Here is a 16,672-nt window from a genome sequence, read left to right as displayed (position 1 = left end):
TAAATGAAGTCGTGTGCCCCCTGCTAGCACACAAGACTGCAGCAGTCTGCTGTGTCCCTGGCAGGGACACAGGATCTGAATCCATGATGAGAAGATATTCGACAAGGTGAGGGGCATGGTTCTTGGCCTGTAGTTCTTGAAACTGTCAAGGTCACAAGGGTCAGACAAAGACAGAGGAAGTGTCCTGGGCTGAGGGAGTCGGAAGAGACAAGAGACATGATGAGAGATTCAACAGGTGCCTTCCATGGAGAACCTTTTGATGTCAAGAACATCATTGGGCAACAGGTGGAACTGGAATGGAGCTGAGCTCAAGGACTAAATGGTAACAATGCATCAATGTTAATTTCCTGGTTTTATGGTCACAGAACAGCTTGTAAGACAATTACCACGTATGTGAGAAATTCATGTTGAACTATTTGGGGAGGAGGGGACACTCCCTCTAAGGGTTTAGGTAAAACAGAACACAGTACAGTTCTGTACTGTAAAGACAATTTTGATGAGCTTTTATTGCTTCAGAATAACAAAAAGATTAAAAGTTATACTAAACAGTGAGAATATAGTAATGATATATTAACCAAATAATAAAGTTATACAGCTGAATAGTATGTCTCCAATTTTGTTGTTTAACAAGGAACACACACGCACATGTGTGCTCAAACACACGTGCACACATGTGCACACACACACACATATATGCAAGCCCAAAAGTGAATGGCAGTCATCTCCAGGTGGGACGATTAAGTCCGGAGTCATTGCTGTTGCTTCTCTGAGTTGTCCAAAAGCCACTGTCAGAAACGTGTTTTCCTACTGCGATGAGAAAAGATGGCAAAAAAGGTTGGTTGTTTTTGAGGCTTTTGTGAATTCTCCCGGCACCATGCAACTGCAGCTCTGCACATCAAGCTCCCAGCCTCACCTGGATGGTGAGGCTGGGACAGGGAAACTTCAGGAGAGAGCATGACGCTGCATGTCTGGGTACTGGGTTTCTCTCACTTTGCCTGTTGCCCAGAAGGTTTCTTGAAGATCCCCCAAGGGGAAGCCCTGGCGACGCTTACCCTCGCAATTAGCAGGCTGCTGAGTATATTGCCAGCATTAATCACTGGCAGCCAGACTGACTTTCTTGGCTTTGCTCAGAGCAATTTAAGGCTGGTACATATTCAGCAAGAAGTTCAGTATGTAGGAGGCCGGGAGGTTGGGTACTCTCTCAGGACCTCCAGTCAGCCTATCTCCAAGGCTGAGGACTGGAAGCTGTTAACAAGCCTCCTCCCTGCGCCCATCACTCATAATCAGAGAGGCGGGCTGGGGAGAAAGGCCTTTGGCTGGGCTCCCAGGTGTGCGGAGTGGAGCAGGTGCTTCCTGGCGTGGCTGCAGCCTTTGCTGGGGACACCGTGGCAAACCTCGATGATTCTTCTCTGGAACTTGTAACAGATTTGTAAGTGCGTCTTAAATGAAAAGATGAACAGTTCAAGTCCAGTTCTCTTTTTTTCCAGTGATAGGGATGGAACCCTCTGGGGCCTCTGCACGCTAGGCAAGTGCTCTACCACTGAGCTACACCCCGGTCCCAAGTCAAATTCTTCTTTAGGACTGAATGATGGCAATATCTGAAAAGTGTCTCTACCTGGCTCATCATTGGTGTCACCTGGAGAAATTGTGAAAAACAGGCCAGATGTATGGGCCCCCACCCCCATACCATGCACCCCACAAGCAGAGGCCCTCATAAGTTCAGCAAGAAGAGTAAGAGTGATCCTGCTGGGTTTTGTCCCCGACAGGACCGCATCATGGGCAATTTTTTAAGCACGTATAAATTAAATTAGTAATTCAGAGAACAAGGAGGAAAATATAAGCCGCCATGAAAACTCTTCAAGCAGATGTGGCTTTTCAAGTTGAGAATATAAAGAGCAACCTCCAACCTGGAGACTCGTCCATTTGGCTCAAATTTAGAAGCTGCATTAGGAAGACAACAGGCAATGAAAAGACAATCATTCCTAATTATAATATTAAGAACAATCTTCTTCGCATTAGGGTGGCACTTTATGGTTTGCAAAGCCCCAGCAGGTATTTTTATTTAAATAATAATTCTCAAATGGCAGTATAAAAACAACTGATATGAGAACCCCCTGTGGGGCTGGGGAGGACGCTGGTTTCCTGAGTCCCACCCTAGTCTTATGGAGTCAGATCTTGAGAACAGCAAACAATATAACATCTGAACCAAGTATCCCAGGGCTTCTTATGCAGGGAGATGTTTAAAGACAGCGGAAGAGCTTCCAAGCCCTCTTGGGAGACAAGGCAAGTAGTGGACTTGGTCAAGGTCACGAAGGAGTGCCCTGGTGACCTTCACTCCTGGCAGCTTGAGAGAGCCCTCAGAGCCACAGGGATGCACAGCTCCTGGTGAGGACCCTGGAGGGTCCTGGAGAATCTCCCTGCCTGACCCTGCAGCTTCCTCCCAGCAGCAGAAGACCAGACCCTGTTGAGGGAGATGAAAAAGGAAGCTATTCTCTCTGACCCGACACAAGTCCTCTTCTTCCTGAGCCACACTCCCGGGATCCGAGGGAAGCCCTTTTAGCTGCCTCACATGCAGGGACTTCTGAGAGCAAGGCTCTGCACGGTGACCAAGCCCCTCGTTGCTTCTGTTCAATGTGCAGGATGCAAGAAGAGCAAGTGCACGTGGTGAGAAAGGCAGCATTAGGGCCCGAGGCACAGAGGTGGGCAGGGAAGCAGGACGTGCATGCACAAGCCCGTGACTTATAGCCAGGACAGCGGGCACCCATCACACCCCTTGGGGAGCGGGCAGCATGCCAGTGGGGTGGAAGACACATGACAGGGCTCCTTCCCCCTCGTCCCTGCCCTCCCACCTTACCTGGCCAACAGGTGCTTCACGATTCACTCTCCTCGGGGGAAATGTGAGGCCCAAAGCAAACAGGCTGCAAGACTTCTTCCATGATGCACTTGGACCCATGAGCCACTGCACTACCCCCAGGCCCAGTTCCCAAGATCCCAGGACCCTTGTCCAAATCCGAGGGGGAAGGAGCTGGGAGCAAGAACAGCTGAGGAGAAATTTTCTACCAGCCAATTCAAACTGGAAGGTGGGAATAGGGGTCGCAGACAAAGAAATAGAGTTATACAGATTTTTAAGGAGTTGTTTTCCTGGGAAACCTACATTCACAGATCCATACTTAACCTGCCAAGCTTTTAGGAAAGTTGGGTGCTGAAAGAGTTGATGCCCAGGGAGAAACTCTTCTCCTTGCCTTCCGGCTCCACATGTCAAGGGGACTCCCTGTGATCTGGATTTCACCAGAGTCAGGGCTCCTCATGTGCTTTGGTGCTTAGGTACCAAATCAACAACACAGACCCCATTTATAGGCCTGATGCCCCATTTCCCACAACCAAAGACGTTCTTCAAACAGGATTCAGGAGGCAGACCTCTCCCTTCCTGCCATCATACCACAAACCCCAAAGCACTTTTGTTCAAGTTAGGCAAGGCACCTCTTTGCTAAAAATTCTTCCATCTGATGGAGGGCAGCCATAAGAAATCTGTGTTATTTGATGCTTTCTGCTGGAAAAGTGTGATAACAAATATACAAAATTTTCTGAAGTCTATAAGAGTAGAAGAGTGCAGTGTACAACTCCTCCAACTGTACATACAAGTCCTGTATCATTCATCATTTTCACAAAGTTTGACTCTGAAAGAACACTGTGATATAAGCAGTGAGGAGGTCGCTTGCAGCTGGTGGTTGTTTTTAAATACTCGATCACTGAGCGCCATAAAGGCTAACACTCAGCTCCACTTGCAGATTGCAGGAGCTTCCACCCACAAAGCGGAGAGGCATACGCCAAGAGCTTTGAAACAGACTGGGATGATGCAAAAGCAAGATTGAGGTTTGCAGGGGGTGGGGCAAAGCGTAGGTGAGGATGCATGTATGAGTGCTTCTTCAGTAAAAAGTAGATGTACCCAAGCCCCGAAGGAGGGCCTATCACTTTTTTTCTCCCTAACAGTATTGACCTCTAACTCTCAAAGGTCACAGATGATCTTCTGACTTGTTCAATATCAACTCGGGGTACTGCACCCACACCTAGTAGTGAAGGAGGCCTTGGTAGTTTATCTTTTACTTTTAACAACCAATTCAATCAGAGAAAGGGAAATCTTGCTAAACAGGACTTTTTAATGGCTCTTAAGGACTGCACATTTCCCTTTATGGGTACTTATAAAATATTGTCTTATCATCTCGCAAGAAGCAAAAAAAGGGCACAGTCCTGTCTCCCCCAAGACCGGCCTCAGGCTCCTCTGATGTGGCCCCTGAATCTGGAAGTCCCGCCCCACTCCCACGGGGCCTATTCTGAGGCTCCCTCCAAGGCAGAGCTAGCAGGAGGGGCTTCCCTGAATTACTGATACCTGGGGCTTTCCTCGCCCTGGAGAGAAGTTACCAGACTATTTGGAGAACATTCTCCCTTCCCATGAGCCCAGCCAAGAAATGCAGAAGCAGGATGCAGGGCACTCCCCGAGGCAGAGGGGTTCAGAAAGCCCCCTTCATTAAGAGGAGCCAGGTCTCTGCAGGTGAAGCAGTACCCATTCACCTGCCGGGAATTGACCTTGACACTTAGAGGAAAAGAAGAAAAACACTTCAACCCAACCCAAATCACTGACTCTTTTCCACAGAATCGTCATGTCAGGTATCAGCGAAGTTTACCATTCATTTTCTTGCTCATCTTGTTGTTGAATTTGTTTTTTTTGATCCTTGCACACTACTTTTCTGATCGAGTTCTTCTCATGTTAGCATTTGCTTCCTTTTTCTTTGTACATTGCAGTGGGGGAAAAATCATGGTGGTTTTTCATGGTGGAGTTAAAAATGCTAGCACTCAAAGTAAGAGCTGGGTTATTTTAAAAGGAACACTCGTGACTGTTTATATATTTTTAAATAGCTAAGGAAAAGAAACTGGGGAGAAAATAGACTCTCACAATTCACAGAGGAAAACAGAAAATTATCCAACCCCCAACTCCATCCCGAGAGTGGAAATCATCCAGATTGGCTGTCGTTCTTGGAGAAATGGGATAATTAATGGTCCGGTGGAGACGGTGCTCTGCAGACACAGGAGAGAGATGGAGAGGTTTCACTGCACAAGTCAGGGCTGGGAGGTGTTTTCCAACCTGAGCATCCAGAGCAAATGTGTCCTTACCACTGCTGGGCCAGTGGAGCCAGCGGCTCTCCTGTGCTCCAACCCCAGGAGAGCACAGCCCTGCAGCTGAGCAGCCCTCCACACCCTCCATATCTGTTTCCAGGTTTTCACTTGCCTTCATCACTGTCACCTGCTTCCTCACCTCCCATCCCAAAGTGGTCCCTTGGCTGCTTCTTGCTTTTCCATCTCCTTTCTGATTGGAAATTTATGGGAAAAAAAAGCATGAAAATATTCTACTGGGTGGACAGGCCATTTTAAGTCATTTTTTCCTCGTCATGAAGATTAAAAAGTAGTAATATGGAAATCACTAGCCGCTCTGCATTCATTTCCCTACATTTTCTCCTCTTATTGATTACACTTTGACAACAAACATTAAACAGGAAAAAAAATAGAAAAACAGTGAGAGGTGGAGAGGGAGCAGGAGCAGAGGGGGAACCCACTTCCCTCACCCCAGACCCTGAGCAGAGGGCAGCTGTTTGTGGGTGTCTCTGACTCCCTAGGAATGGCCAGACCAATGACCTCTAGGAGTCCCTCACTACTCCCTGTTCCAGGAAGCCCCAGTTCTTGGAAAGTCAAAATGTATGTTCTTGAGGCACCTTCATGGGAAGTAAAAGCCTCCCAGACGTATAATAATGAATTTTCTCTTTATAAATATCAATAATTGGGCTTGAAACTATGCAGAAAGTCTTCTTCCTTCGCAGGAACTTTAAACACACACTCTGGCCATCCAGCAGCCACTGGTGTCATGGATCCTTCTGAATACAATCTCTCTTGTACACACACACACACACACACACACACACACTCTTTACCCAACTGAGTCACATCCTCTGAGGTCAAGGGCAGAGGCATGGCCATCACCAGGAGCTCATTGGAAACACAGAATCCAGCCCCACCTAGACCTCCACCCCGGGGTCTGCGTCTGTCAAGATTCCCAGGTGACTCTTGCATGGTAGTCTGCAAAGCTGACAGAGAACTTCAGGGTCAAATCCACAAAGGAGCTAGTTTCTATCAGAAAGATGGGGGATAGCAAAAAAGCCATATTTGATTGCAAGATGTTTGAAATGCACATTGAAATCAGGTCCATGTTATAGCTTCTTAAATCCCACCCCCCTCTTCCAAAGAAGATCATTCGGAGATCGAGTTCAATGCCGTAGCTCCCAAGCTCTGAATGCAAGCAGGTGTCACAAGCCCTCAACACCTCTCACCATCGTTAGGTCTACCAGTCTGGGGATCTCACCGTGCTCAGTGGCCACCACCATCCACAGGATAAGTGGTCTACCTGGGGAAGGTGGATCCCTAATGTCCAGCACCTCATCAGAGGCAAGGTGGGAGTGCCATTACCCTTCAACCACTCCACGTGAAACATCCAGGAAAAGGGAGTGTCGCCACCTCTGCACACCAGGTACCTCACAGTCAGTACCCATGGTAAGGGTAATTTGTCACTCTTAGATGAAAATGTTGATGTCAAAATTTAAAGCAGTAACTAGCTAAAAGTGGAGCCTATAAGAAAACATGACGTTATCCAGGTGGCCAGAAACCCGAAGTAGGAAACAAGCTTAATGGGGGGGGGGGGGTAGGAGAAGAACATAATAGAAGATAACTAGCTAATGAAAGTCCAGCCAAACCTGGGACCCAAGGTCCCCCAGAAGCAATCAGGGATCAGTGAGATCCTACGTACAAGCTCTTGGTTTCCTTCAGCTTTGTTTGGTGGTTTTCGGTCAGGAGGAAACTGCTAGCTACAGACAATCTCTAGCATTTGTTGATCAATAGATCAAGGAACAGTCAAAAGAGATAGGAGCCGTCTAGGAAGGGAGGGCACTGGCATTGATGAATGCAGACAGGGCCAATGCAAATACTCTGCTCAATTAGCATTTTTGTGGACCTAGCGATTTCTGAAAACAGTTTTCAGGTCATAGAATACGCAGTGAGCGTCTGCCTTCCTGCAAGAAATACCTCAGACGTCTCCACTCCTGCTCCTCAGCCTATCCCGCTCCATCTCAGCCTCCTCCCTTCAGCATGCCACTCGGAAGATCCTCCTGGGGACTGACTTGCTGTGGTGCTGAGTTAAGGCTTCCAATTTTAGTCATGGTGGTAGGCCCTTTGTGGCACTCCTACTGTGTTCCGGGCACTTCACGGGTCTCATTTAATCCTCGCAACCAACTATTTCTTATTTACACATAAAATAACTTAAAGCTCAGAGATGTGAAAACACCTGTCACAGGCAAATGAAGTGTGCAGGACTTCAGCCTGTGTTGGTCCAAAATCGACACCCTTCTGGTGACATTGCCCCACCCGTTTCTTTTGCTCTCTCCCATCAGCCTTACTTTTCTGGCCCATGGGTTTGGGGGGCTCCCCTTCCTAGAACCTGGCTTCGGACAGCACCTTGCTCTGACCTCATCTCTCCACTTAGAACCCACTATGGCAGGCACCTCCCACGTGGCGTAGATGGGGCCCCAGTGCCTTTACAAACGGACTTTCTCTTGAAGGTTCAAACGGATGTTGTCTTCCAAAATATATACAATAGAAGTAGGAGTTAAAGTTGAGCCCTTTGCCAAAGTTCTTCTATATTCAGAAGAACTAAGAGAAATAAGAACAAGACCAAAAGATACCCAGGGGGCTCGTCTGTGAAAGGCATTGCCACGTTGCTCTCCCTGGGTCATCGTCTCTCTGTGTCCCTTCTCAGGTACCCATAGGTGCTTCCTATACTCCTGAGTCATTTAGTCAATACAATGGCTACTACCAAAGGCCCTCCAGCACGGCCAGCCCAGTTGTGAAGTACAGGCACAAACTGAGTAGAGAGACCCACGTTAGAGCAGGTGCATGGCCAGAGGACGCCACTCCCACTTAGGGGAAAGCCCCCTTTCCTGCCTCTCTGTGTGACACTGGGCGTTTTCATATTAAACATCAAAATTATTGACTGAAAGCCCTCTGAGGATAACTGGGATCCAGGCCCCATCGCCACTCTCCAGATAACTCCCTGAGGAGGGTGACGGACGGATGGCTACTTTGACTTGGAGATAAGTCACAATCACACCAGGTGTGCCTGCTCGTGTCTCTTGGGACCAGCCCTCACTGTCACTGGCTACAGAACTCTCCCTCCCCCTTTGCTTTCATTGACTACAAACCAGGAAACTGAGCCAAGTCTCCACAGGAGACCTGTGTGGCCACAGTTCCTCCTCAAAGGAAGCCCACGCCCTCCTGTCTCTGGTGTTGAGAGCCGGGCAGAATTGTTCCCCGAAGTCTTCACCTTGAAGACCCTGGTCTTCATCCTCGCCACTGTTCTTCACAGGGCGAGTGACCCTGCAATATTCTAGGGCATCTTTTCCACCTAACTTCCTAACAGTAAGTCCCTCTGAAAGAAGAGTTTACTGAGTTCATTGATTCTCTTGGCAAGCTTGTAACACTTGGCTTTGAACAGATTAAACCCAGTAAAGATTTCCAATACCAAATTGGAGGACATTACCTGAAAATTCTAAAAGGTTTTCTTAAACTCCAGGAAAAAAGAATCAAGAGGAAAGAAGGAAGGAAGGGAGGGAGGGAGTAAAAGAGGGAGGGAGGGAAATGAATTATATAGAATACATATTTTCAGATCTGAAAGGACAAAACAATTCAACTAACATATATTAACCTTTATTCTATAACAGACATAAATAAGTTTATGAATTCATATGGCCTATACAAAAGACAAAATAAAATATTGCACTAAATTTAGATGTGGGATATTTGGATTTACAATTAGCTAAACAGATAAATATATACAATTTAAGGAGTTAAGGCAAAACCAGATGATACTTCAAACACGACAGAAGGTTTGAAAAATAGGTGTGATTAAAAACAAGGGCATCCCATCTCCAGTTAATAAAGCCATCATGTCTAAGGAAAAAAAATCCCTTAGGTTTTTAATAAAGTAGTTATTATCAATCATGTTAATTAAAGTTGAGTAATAAAGAATAAGAGTTCCCACAGAGGAGAGCTGTTTTACCAAGGTTTGAGGACCGAGCACTTAGAATTTGGGTAAGCAACTTTTTCCTTGTCAGATTTATGATCTATTTTTCCTATTAGAAAATATAATTTGGAAAATATGACTCTTTCACATATATAATTAAAATACAATTATGAAGCATTCTTTTCTTTTTTCTTTTCTCTCTTTTCTCATTGAAGGAAGCCATACAGGTGATCTCATAGCCAAGGTAAGTTTCCAGGCAAGCCATCTATTACCTTCTTTATGGAAAAAACACAAAACCAGTCACTAAAACCCATTCCCAGTTTCCTTAAGAAAACAGAACAAACGAATTCCTTTGGAATTAAAAAAAAAAACAAGCATAATCAATATATCCACACAGAATACAGTTCTTTGGCAGCATCACATGAACCATTGATTGAAGCCAGAACTTTTAGAGTGTTCTAATTCCTAGACCCGGTTGCCAGTCTTTAAAAATAAATAAATAAAAATTCGCATCTGCAATGAATTCAGTAATTCCAGGAAATTAAATTCAAAACAAATCTTGAGACAGCTTTTGACCGTTACAGGTAAGCATAGATAAGCATGATCTGCTTTGAGTCCCGATCCAAATATACTCAAACACACACACACACATGAAAATAATCTGAAATTTTGTATTGGTTCGGACAGGTCTGGAATCCTTAAAGAGAATCCATATTCACCCATGAGAAACCAATAAAAGACACGAATCCAGTGATGAAAAATGATCTTCCAATAACTCAGGGGTGGGCTGCCCCTCACCTGGATAAACGGAGAAGTCAGATTCTATAGGGGGAACACCAGAAAGCCGGAGAATGTGGAATACTGCCAGCCTCCAACCAAGTTACCTTTCTCCAGTTTTAGGTAAACCTTGTCCTCTTTGTCCAGGTAGAGCAGGACTCCATTCGTGGCAGCTTCACGAGTGACATCTTTGTCCCCAGCAAATGCAGATATTACTGGTTTTCCATTTAACATCAAGTTCACCTACGAAGAAAAAAAAAATCACTACGGAGCTCTCTTTAAAGTTAAGAGGGGATGAGATGACCCACTGTGAAATATCCAGGAAACATATCCCCCCTCTTTCAAATTAGTCGACTGTGGGGTCAGATTAAATATCTACTGAGTTGATTTTTTTTTATTTCTCCCACAGAAATTTCCTTACATTCCTACACACACACACACACACACACACACAAACAAACAAACAAACAATACCACCCAGAGAGCGACCTTGTGAAAGTGCTGTGAACATGGGCTTCTCAGCATTCCCACTAAGGTTACTCCTGTCCTTACCCTCCATAGACCCTCTGGGATGAAGAGGGCGGGGCTTGGAGCTGGCCAGTGCTCTTTGACCTGAGAGACCAGGTGCAGCCAGAGTCTACTAATTCCTTTGCAGGTTTCCACCAACTACAACCTGCACAGCTCTGAAAATCATTTGAAATAACAGAGTGCGTGTACATGAGTGTGCCTGTGTTTTCTTCTTCTATTTTCCCTCATAAGAAAAGTGGGCTAAAAATAATCACCACTGCCAATAAAAGAAAGCTTAATGATGGATAATTAGCAAAAGAATGAATTCAGACTTGTATTAACTTTTTTTCCCCCCATACTGTGATTTTGATTGTGTGTCAAACATTACATAGATTTCTAAATATTGGAGCTTGGAAAAAGTTTTCCCATGAAAGTAAATTTGCTTACTAGATAGTCAGTCCTTTTAGTTTAGAAGTAATATTAAGTGAATTAAATCCGAGACTGACCAAGTTAGCCATTCTCTAGGCAGGATAAATAGATGAAGTGTAATCTACCATTCCTATGGTCATAATAGATTAAGTAGCTATCAAGCATAAGATAAAATGTTACCCTAGAATTCCATTAAAATGTGTTCTTGTTATTTGTCATTAGAATATTTCAATATCACAGGAAAATAGCTCCATTGCTGTTTTTGAGTGGGAGGGCAAGCCCATTATCTAGAACAACACAGGCCTACTGTCAATCATGTACCCGAAACGGGTAAGAATTCACTACCACCAAAGTAACAGGGTAAACCAAAGCGTAAGTGCAACATTTCATTTAAAAAGAATACCTAATTGCTGTCTTCCACAAGTTTATGTGGATAGTTAACTGTATCTCATAATTTTCTAAACGAGAACAAATTTGTTTTATTTACTTAAAATGAACTTGCAAAGCTCTGCTGGTTTTCTAAGTTTTTTCATTACAACTTCAAATAATTTTTACATGCACCAAATGAAATCAAGATCTTAGAAAGAGATTTGTGTCACTAAATTTTCACCAAACCATGTTTTTTTTAAAATATTTGGATATCAATTAGGTAATAGCTTTGCTTTTCTGTGTGCTTTTTGTTACATGCCTCAATAGGCATTGTATATAAAGAAGAAAATTGGAAATGAAGTGTTTTAAAAACAAACTATAAATATGGCTGTTTATTTTTATGATGAAAACACATCTTTGAATAAATACTTAAAAACATAACCCACTAGAGATAAACACAGTTGTTTAGGGAGACAGAGAGAATGGGTCAGAACACATACCTGGATCGTTTGGCTCTGGTAGACTTTAATGACGTGAAAACTGAAACTGTAAATTCCTTTCCTTGGTGCTACAAAGACAGACTCCAATGTGAAAAAATTACCCACATTAACTAGGATCTACAAGCAAAAATAATAAATAACAGTAAATTATTATAATACTTTTTTCTATAAGGAAAATGTATTTCCTTCCTCCCTTCCTGCCTTTTATCTTTCCTTCCTTCCCTCCTTCTTCCTTCCTCAACAACTAACTTCAGGAACCACAGAGCATAAAACATCTTTCCCCTTAAGAGACTTGGACCACACACTTGTGTATTGGAAGGCTCCTCTTTCTTTTAAACAGAACAGGAAAAAAAAATAAAGTAAATGTATTGTATTCGTGCCTCAATTTCCAGCAGGGTTCAAAGATTCTGGAAACATCTGAGAAACATGTGAGGGCTTAAAGTATTAACTTTACTCTGAGAATCAGATAAAGGGCATCTGCCATGGAGGTACATTCCCACCATCCACAAGTCTTTGCAATATCCAGAAATGACGTTGCCAAGCCAGCCAATCGACATCCGTGGTCTCTCCGCAGTCATCCCTGGACATATCACACAGAGCCATGGGTACCCCTCCTCTGTGTGACATAATCCTTGACACTGAACAGTTGGTGCACAAAGTGATATGAATGCCTGGCCCTTCCCTGAGCCTGTACCGGAGCTCTCCTAAGATCCATGGCCATTTTATTTTTTCATGTCGGTGCCGTCTAAACCTGAATTATAATATTTTGGCAATGAGTCAGCCCTTCTCGGGTGCCAAAGAATAGAGAGTGAATGAGGCACAGTGAGATAGGTGGCCTTTCTGTGTTCCTCTCAGTGTCACTCCTTATCCTCCTATCAATCATCTGCTCTTTATTTAAAGTCCCCAAAAAATGAAAAATGAAAAGTGGAACAAGGCTCTGTTTTGAAGAGGGCAGCAGTGGGCTTTGTAGCCCAGGATGTTCAGCATGATTCTTCTGGTTAGAACATTAACTCTGAATTTCCATAAGTGACCTCATAAGCTAGGTTTGCAATGCCACATAGGTCAGTGGCTTCCTAAGAGAAGGGGGGGGGGGGCAGTAAAATAACAAGGGTTTCTTCACGTCTCTCCAAGACATAAATCTGTAAGTGGCATTCAAAAAAATCAGAAATCCCTATAAAGATACATTTTCTAAGTATCAGTGGCAATATGCTACAATCTCTTTTAAAGGCTGCCTTCTTGTCAAAATTAATACATTTTCATGCCTCTTGCATAATTTCCTAAAAATGCACTTCTGGCTCTAAGCAACAGTGCCATGACCATCAGGCAGGTGTACCAGGCTCAACGCCTGCCTTAACATACATGTAAGTGTTTGATTTTATTGAGATTCCACCTTCTTCCCAGTAAGCATCAAATTTCTTCTCTCTGACCTGATGATGGATGATCTTTCAACAAGTCACCTGCTGTGCAATAATCCCCAGCAGAGGCTGCACAAAGAATTTTTTTTTCAAGCACATTTAAAATAATTTCAGATGCTTAGGACGGACTTCCTGGCTCATATATAAGTAGTATAATTCATTAGCAATAATGGAAAGAGCAGATTAGTGTTGACTACACGTAAAGCAGGGTGTTGACTCTACGTGGTAATTGGAGTATCCAGGCACATCAAATTTATAACTAAATGAGTCTTGTTGTCTCCAAGATGCGTGGCTCCCTGCACAGAAGAGCAAACCCTTCTCCTCTTCTAATTGACAGGAAGGTCATTGAAAAGCACACTCCATTCAGAGGGTAGCAGGATGCCCACAGTATTCCAACATTTAATTAATGCATCAAAATTCAAACCAGCAATGGTGCTCCACTTTATTTCCATCACACTGGAAAATACAGCACCAAAACCCCCAAAGGGCTACTTAATTAGTTACAAATTATGGCTATTCCATAGTAATTCCCCAGAGAGACATACTCTGTCTTTGACCAGCTGGAGAAGGCATTACTTAGGAAAATTGAGTAGGGACCACAAATGTCACCTCTTGCCTTTCCTGGCACATCCTGCAGCACTGTTTAACCTGTGCTCCAGCACACAGTGCTTTGCATACGACTGTGAAGTGTGACTTTGGAATTTTAAGAGAGTCTGGGTACCCTTCGGGTTAAAATGAAAACTCTGGAGTCAGTTTTCTTCCGTAGGACGCTTTGCTCAAGCTAAGCTGATATCCTGGGATTTCTCATCACGCCAAACCGCAGAGCACCAAGCGGCAAAACAAAACAGAAGCCCCAGCGTTCAGGAGTCCCGCCTCCGTCCCCTGCCTTGCACCTCACTGTCTGTCTTTGCCCAGTGATTTGCAGTTCTCTGGAAGGACTGAAGCCCAGGAAGCGGGAACCATCTCCTCAGCGCTTCCCTCGGGGGAGCTCCGTGCGGATTCCCCATTCCTTTTCCTCCTTCCTGAGCAACTTTTCTCTGGGTCCGCAGGAAGGGCGTGTAGCCTACTCTAGGCAGCCACAGCTGCGCCCAGATCGTGAAAGAGGACCTCAGCCTCTCAACTGAGAAGTAAGATCTGAACCCCTCGGAGCCGTCCTCTGCGGCCACCTGCCGGATCTCTACACAGGGTGTGGAGACCCGGATCTCTCTTGGAGGAGAAGCTTCTCCACCTGGAGAAACAAGTCAAACGTTTATCCGAAGTCCGCGAGGGCATCACAGAACAGCTTGTGCCATACACGCAGCGGAGTCAGCCAGAGCCAAGGGGCGAAGCTCTGCCCAAGAGATCCCCGTGTCCAGGGACCAGATTCCCCAGGCTCCCGCTGACCTGTTGCTGTTAAACTTGTCCTGTGCTCTAGAGGCCGGCCTCTGCGCTCCCAAGCCTCTCCCCCACCGCGCTGCAGCCTCTGTTAGAGACCAAGAAGGAATGAGGGCCAGGGGTGGGCCGGGGGTGTCACATCAGAAGTTTCAGGCTCCGACATATTTGGGAAAGCGGGTGTCTACATGAATCCCCACATCCCAATCAGAGGAGCTTAGCCCCACCAGGCAGCCCCTATCTGAGATGCCCTGAGATTACCCACTCAATAGCCCACCCGACTCCGGGTGCCCCGAATCCCTTGGGGTCTCACCTGATCGAAGTAAATGATGCGCGTTTTGTTGCTCATCTCCGATGGCTCGTGGTTGGTGCTCCGCACGGCTGAAAAGGCCACCTTGGAGTTGGCCGCCCGGACCGATATCCCCAGAGGGGAAGAAGAGGAGCCCTTGGAGTCCGTGGCCGGGTTCGAGTCGCACACTACCAGACACTTGCCCTCCAGGACGATGGGCTCGGTGTCGTTCTGCGCCCAGACGGGCAGCCCTGGCAGCGTGAGGGCCAGCAGAACGGCCGGCACCACGGACAGCCCCCGGCGCGCGGAGCCCATGGTGAGCGGCGTGGGCAGCGGCAGCCGGCTGGCGCTTCTGCTCGCCGGCGTCGCCTCCTACCCTGGGATCCCGGAGCTCCAAAAGATGCCAGTGGCTAGATGGACAGCGCTGCAGGAACGACGGCGGCGGCGGCGCGCACACTTCCACCAATTCTGTGGGCTGAAGTCAAAGTCTCCCCTCGAGCTCTCTCGCTGGCTCTGTTGTTACCTTTGTCCTTTAAGGAGCTCATGCAGAACCCCTACCTACCCTCCTCCGCCCAAGAATCAGCCCTGCCTGGGGCCCCTGCACCCACCCTTATTCTTCTTCCACATCTAAAAGTCGCCAAGCTCTCACAATCACACCTCAAGTAGAAAAATAAATAAATAAATTTCAGCCCCAACCCAAGCACCCCCAGGTGAACCACGGAGCAGGAAAGACGGCGGGGACTCAGAGAAGCCGCAAGAGCGGCGGGTGCCAAGCGGTGCAGTGTAGGTCCTGTATGAGTCTGGCTTGCGCAGGGACGAATTACAGAGGCTGGAGGTGTTTCCTGGGCTGAGAAGAACGCGAGCCTGTGTTCGCAGCCAGGATGCTGGCGATTCTCGCTTTCCCTTGGTCAAAAATTCCCCGAAGCCTGGAGTCACTCCGACGTAGGTAGGCAGCGGCGAGACCGCACTGAAAGCACAATTTCCCGGGATCAGTTCCAAGGTGCAGGGCAGCTGGGCTGGCGGGGTCTCCCTTCCCCAGTCCCTGTGCACAACTTTCTCTCCTCGCGCAGCCGGGAGAGCGCGAAGCGGGCACCCGCGCGCTATTTATAGGAGCACAGCGTCCAGCTGGGGTTGGCTTAAAGCTCGACCCGCCGGCTCCGGGCGAAAGGAGCAGAAGGCGTCCGGTGACCCCAGCTAAGCAGCTCCTGCCTGACGTTTAACGTACCCGGGAGCAAGCGGGACTCGCAACACTGCTGGTTGGCGAGGTCTGAGGCCACCTGCCCCCCAAGATCGCGCGGCGCTGAAGGTGTGTGCCCAGAGAGAGGTGCCCACAGCCCCACGCTTCCCCAGCTCGGCGCCGGCACCCCCCTCCTCAGTCTGGGCCCCCGAGGGGGGCTGTGACTCCTCTCGCCCTCCCCAGCGTGGCACTGCGTCTCTAAGCGCCCTCCGAACCGAGCTTGGCGCCGCCAGCCGGGTTGCGGAGATGGATGGGCCGCGCGGCGGATTCACGGGCGCGCTGCCCGGAACACGGGGACCCACCCGTGCCCCCACCGCGCCTAGCCGGAATTCCGTCCTGCAGAGCCCTCGGGCCTGGCGAGCTCAGGGAAGCCTGGGGACAGACCGCGGCCCGTGGTGGGGGCGGCTAGGAGGAGGTGCCAGATTCCTTCCTTCCGCTCAGGGAAGATGCGCCTCCGAAGCCGCAGGGGCGCGCGCCTTTCCACTTGCACCGCTAATCCAGCCCTAGCAAGGCCAGAAAAAGTGAGAGGGAGGCAACTCAGCCAGAACAAGTCTTCAGAAACCGTACCCCCCTTAAAAAATCGAAGAAAATAAACACAGTAACTTTCTCCCGTCTTGATGTGCCTCCCTCTCCCTGTGCCGCCCCACTGCCATCTTGGCC

General features: G+C 47.1%; 1 protein-coding gene across 1 annotated transcript; it reads right to left on the bottom strand.

The window, feature by feature from the left end:
• Positions 1 to 8,786: 8,786 nt before the first annotated feature.
• Cbln4 (cerebellin 4 precursor) lies at positions 8,787 to 16,419 on the bottom strand. The gene is made up of 3 exons (XM_046433891.2): positions 14,800 to 16,419; positions 11,701 to 11,817; positions 8,787 to 10,138 (listed from the first exon to the last, which is right to left on the bottom strand). The coding sequence occupies exons 1-3, from the start codon at positions 15,088 to 15,090 to the stop codon at positions 9,941 to 9,943; spliced, it is 606 nt and encodes a 201-aa protein (XP_046289847.1). The 5' UTR covers positions 15,091 to 16,419; the 3' UTR covers positions 8,787 to 9,940.
• Positions 16,420 to 16,672: the final 253 nt, after the last annotated feature.

This window comes from Marmota monax, unplaced genomic scaffold (genome assembly GCF_021218885.2).
Source record: "Marmota monax isolate L192 unplaced genomic scaffold, Marmota_monax_Labrador192_F-V1.1 WCK01_AAM20220418_F8-fsc00014, whole genome shotgun sequence".
Lineage (NCBI taxonomy): Eukaryota > Metazoa > Chordata > Mammalia > Rodentia > Sciuridae > Marmota > Marmota monax.
The sequence above is the reverse complement of the archived record's forward strand: the minus strand, read 5'-3'. Positions and strand labels throughout refer to the sequence as shown.